At 28.9% G+C, this 3608-nt stretch overlaps 1 protein-coding gene across 8 annotated transcripts in view; it reads right to left on the reverse strand.

Moving 5' to 3' along the window:
* Positions 1-3608, reverse strand: part of LOC117182242 (F-box/LRR-repeat protein 4-like) — a 62216-nt gene that overhangs the window by 10979 nt on the left and 47629 nt on the right. For 4 of the 8 annotated variants that reach the window (XM_033375335.1, XM_033375337.1, XM_033375338.1 and 1 more), the window contains one exon: positions 1297-1461. The exons of the other annotated variants lie outside the window; for them this stretch is intronic. In XM_033375335.1, coding sequence (XP_033231226.1) covers positions 1297-1341 — 45 coding nt within the window. In that variant the 5' untranslated portion in view covers positions 1342-1461. The remainder of the gene's footprint in view (positions 1-1296; positions 1462-3608) is intronic. 8 annotated transcript variants of the gene reach the window in all.

The following is a 3608-nucleotide window of genomic DNA, read 5'->3' on the forward strand; positions in this document are numbered from 1 at the left end:
AGAAGTTAAAAAACGGTAAGGCTGCTTAGTAGACAGTGTGTTATGAATTGTAATAATATACATTTATGGAAATAATATACAATTTGAGGGACAAATTCGAGTACGAAGCACGAGACACGTAATGAGAATGTGTTCGATAAAGCCGAAGGAACTTTAACAAAAGAGAATTCACAATCTTGAAATTACTGTTTTCGATGCTTTCACCTTTAGTTTTAAAAAGTCTGTGCAACAGTCGTGCACCCTAGGACCTTCGGACCTAGAAAAAGGCAACACGGTATCATAATTTTTGTAATCTATTTTATCCATCTTAAAAATGTTAAACTTTTAGACATATAAGAAGAGACCTGCAATTGTAAACTTTTGTTTTGGTTCATATTTTTTCTAATGAAAGCTGCTTACCTGAGTATTAATATTCCAAAGCAGTAATACGCAATTTATCGCCGTTTTTGAACAAATCTATTTTGAAATATCCGTCAAAAAGCATATAAATTTTGGCGAAACATACATGAAATCGGCTTTAGTACCGCTTCGGCTTCATAGCCGAAAGATTATTATTTTTTTTATTTATCAAATGGTTCTAAATGATAATTTCCTGCAATGTTTGAAAATTATACTAATAAGAATTTATATAATGACTTTTTTCACGTAAACAAAACAGAATTGTTGGAAAAGGGCTTTTGAACCTTGTATTTTAAACGTTAAGTTTTTACATTTACGATGAGTTTTTACAAGAATAACATGTTTCTAAAGTGTCTATTGGGAAACACGCAATGATTTTGTTTATAATAAAGAAATTTTTACTTCGTAAGGTGCGAAATATGGATACCGTTTTGTACTGGATGATCGTTTTTTTTAATTAATCTATTGAAAAATTAAAAATGCCGGCGATAAAATCCAGAAATTACATTGATAAAAATTCTAATAAATTTAAAGTCAATTTATGAACCAAAACTAAAATTGATAATTATCGGTCTCCCCTTGTTAATATGAAATTTTAGATTTTTAATGTCTTCACTGACCTGCCTAAAACCCTCGGAAATATCCGAGGAAAGATCTACTTTTGGGTTCACCCTCATTAAATTTCAAATTATACTAACGTAATAATAGTGTAGCTGTTGTGGGATAGTAGTATGTAATTATTATCTTGATGCAATATCGATATCAATACTGAATAATATTATTATTGCTCTCATTATAGTAATCGGCCGCTTTTTTTTGAATTCATACTATGGCTGGCCGGTCAGTTACGTATTTGTAACGCAAATCTTGTAACACATAATCTCAACAATTACCTACCTTCATAACGAAATATATTCGTCGCATGATCACCCTGAAGTACATGAAACGCTTTCTATAATTAACATGGGTGGTCGAAAAACTTTATCTTCAAAATTCCCGGATTTTTTCCCTCATTTTTACCTGACCATTAATATTCAAAGACCAGCATTCTAATCTTCTAGACTGTGTAACATAAAATCAAAATAACAAAATTATTAAATACGGAAAATAAAGTTTAAAATTGCACGTCTCCCTTGTAAGTCTAAAAGTTTTCAATTTTTGAGGATCAATAAAAGAGGTTGTATGAAAAATGTATAAAAAATTTGCAAACTTGCTGTAACATTGTATCGAAGAGCTGTGTTATGCAACCTTTTTCCTTGCACTTGAAATACTTTTATTGTATCTGTATATCGTGAAAAAATTGATATTGTGTAAATATATTTATCACAATAATAATAATAATAATATGGAACGTTCTAAAATGAACAATAATTCAGATGTCATGGTTTTATACTTTGCATGTCTCTACTTTTATGCATCAAATTGTAAAATTTTTGCATATTATATACATATGCAGTCGTATTTTCGACTCGAAAATTCAAGAATTTGGTAGAAAATATATCTACTCGGCTGAAAATTTATGTATCTTATTGAAAGTGCGTCTTTTTGATAAAAAATTAATTTTTTAGGTGAAAAATGCCACTGGTTGAAAATTAATGTGGCTTAGTTCAGGGGTCAAGTATTTGGTTGAAAATTCGTTTTCGTTAGTCAAATCTAAGTCTTTTTTCATTTTAACTGAAATATTTTTTTATTAAGATAGCAACTGTTATATGTACCAATAAAAATTAATCTTTTTAGGTTTTAAGTTGAAGTACATTCTAAAAATGTATTTTATAGGTTGAAGATTCATAATTTTAGTTGAAAATTCAACTGACTGGTTGAAAATAAAATTTTTACTAAAAATTCATATTTTCGGGTTGAAAATTCGACTGCTTTGTAGAAACATGATCTTTCGACTTAAAAATGCAGTAATTTGGTAGAAAATTCCACTGTTTGATAAAAAATTAGAATGCTTTGTAGATATTTTTTTATTGAATTTGAATCTATTAAATAAAGATTTAACTACTGTATTTGTGTTTCAAATTCATACTTTTTAGTTTCAAAACATTAACTATTTAGTTAAACATTCTTGTAAACGAAAAAATATATAATAAAAATTAATCAAATAAAATTTAGATAAAAATCACATCCAATGTTCAAACTAGTTGAAGATTTATGTAATCTGATGAAAATTGGTTTTTGGTACAAAATTAATCTTTTTCGTTGAAAATTCAACCATTTGGTTAAAAATGTATGTATTTTGTTAAAAACTCGCCTTTTTGGTAACAAATTATTCTTCTTGGTTGAACATTAAACTACTTCGTTTACAATTTTTGTATTGGCCCAGAATTTATCTTTTTTTTTTTGTAGAAAATTAATCTTGTATGAGCATTTATCTTTTTGGTTGAAAATACTACTATATATGGTTTTAAATTTAAGTGTTTTCTAGAAAGCTGATTTTTTGGTTCGAAATGCAACTGTTTGGTTGAAAATTAATCTGTTTGAGGATTGAACTAATTTGTTGGAAATTCGTACTTTTAGGTACAATTCGACTGTTTTCATTCAAAATGAAAAGATTTTCTTGGTTAAAATATCAACTATTACATTTTTTGTACATAATTAATCTTTTTCAGAGAAATTTCCACTAAATGGTTCAAAGTTAAACTATTCTATTAATTCATTATAAACAGCAAGATCTTACTGTTTCTGGTAGAGAATTAATCTTCTTGGTTGAAAAATTTTTGTTTTGTGGAGAATTCATCTTTTTTCTTTCAAAATTCCACAACTTGTTCGAAAGACTAACTACTTTGCTAATTCATAAGAAACCGTAAGATTTTAACCCCTCCCCAAATCTCCTAAAGTTATTTTTGAATGACCCCTAAATAAATTCACAAAACAAATTAAGTCAGAAAAAATTATGTTAGACTGTGGGTCAGGGCGGGGAGTGTAAAAACTTACAGACTTTAAAAATAGGAGGGGGGGGGGTATGCGGTATAAAATTTGTTTTAAAAACTTCACGAAATTAAGTTACGGCCCTCAATCAACCATCGAGACAACTTTCCGGTACGTTGTGATACTAGGCAGTCTGATAAGTACCTGAAAATTCAAAGAGATGGCATTAGTATTCTCTAATGTGAACCATTTTCGTCGAGCTTGATCCTTCAAATGACGCCTGTCAAAACTTCAGCCATTTATGTTTGCGCATTTACAAGTTACAGCACTGAGAAGCG

Source organism: Belonocnema kinseyi, chromosome 10 (assembly GCF_010883055.1).
Source record: "Belonocnema kinseyi isolate 2016_QV_RU_SX_M_011 chromosome 10, B_treatae_v1, whole genome shotgun sequence".
In the NCBI taxonomy this organism is placed as follows: Eukaryota; Metazoa; Arthropoda; class Insecta; order Hymenoptera; family Cynipidae; genus Belonocnema; species Belonocnema kinseyi.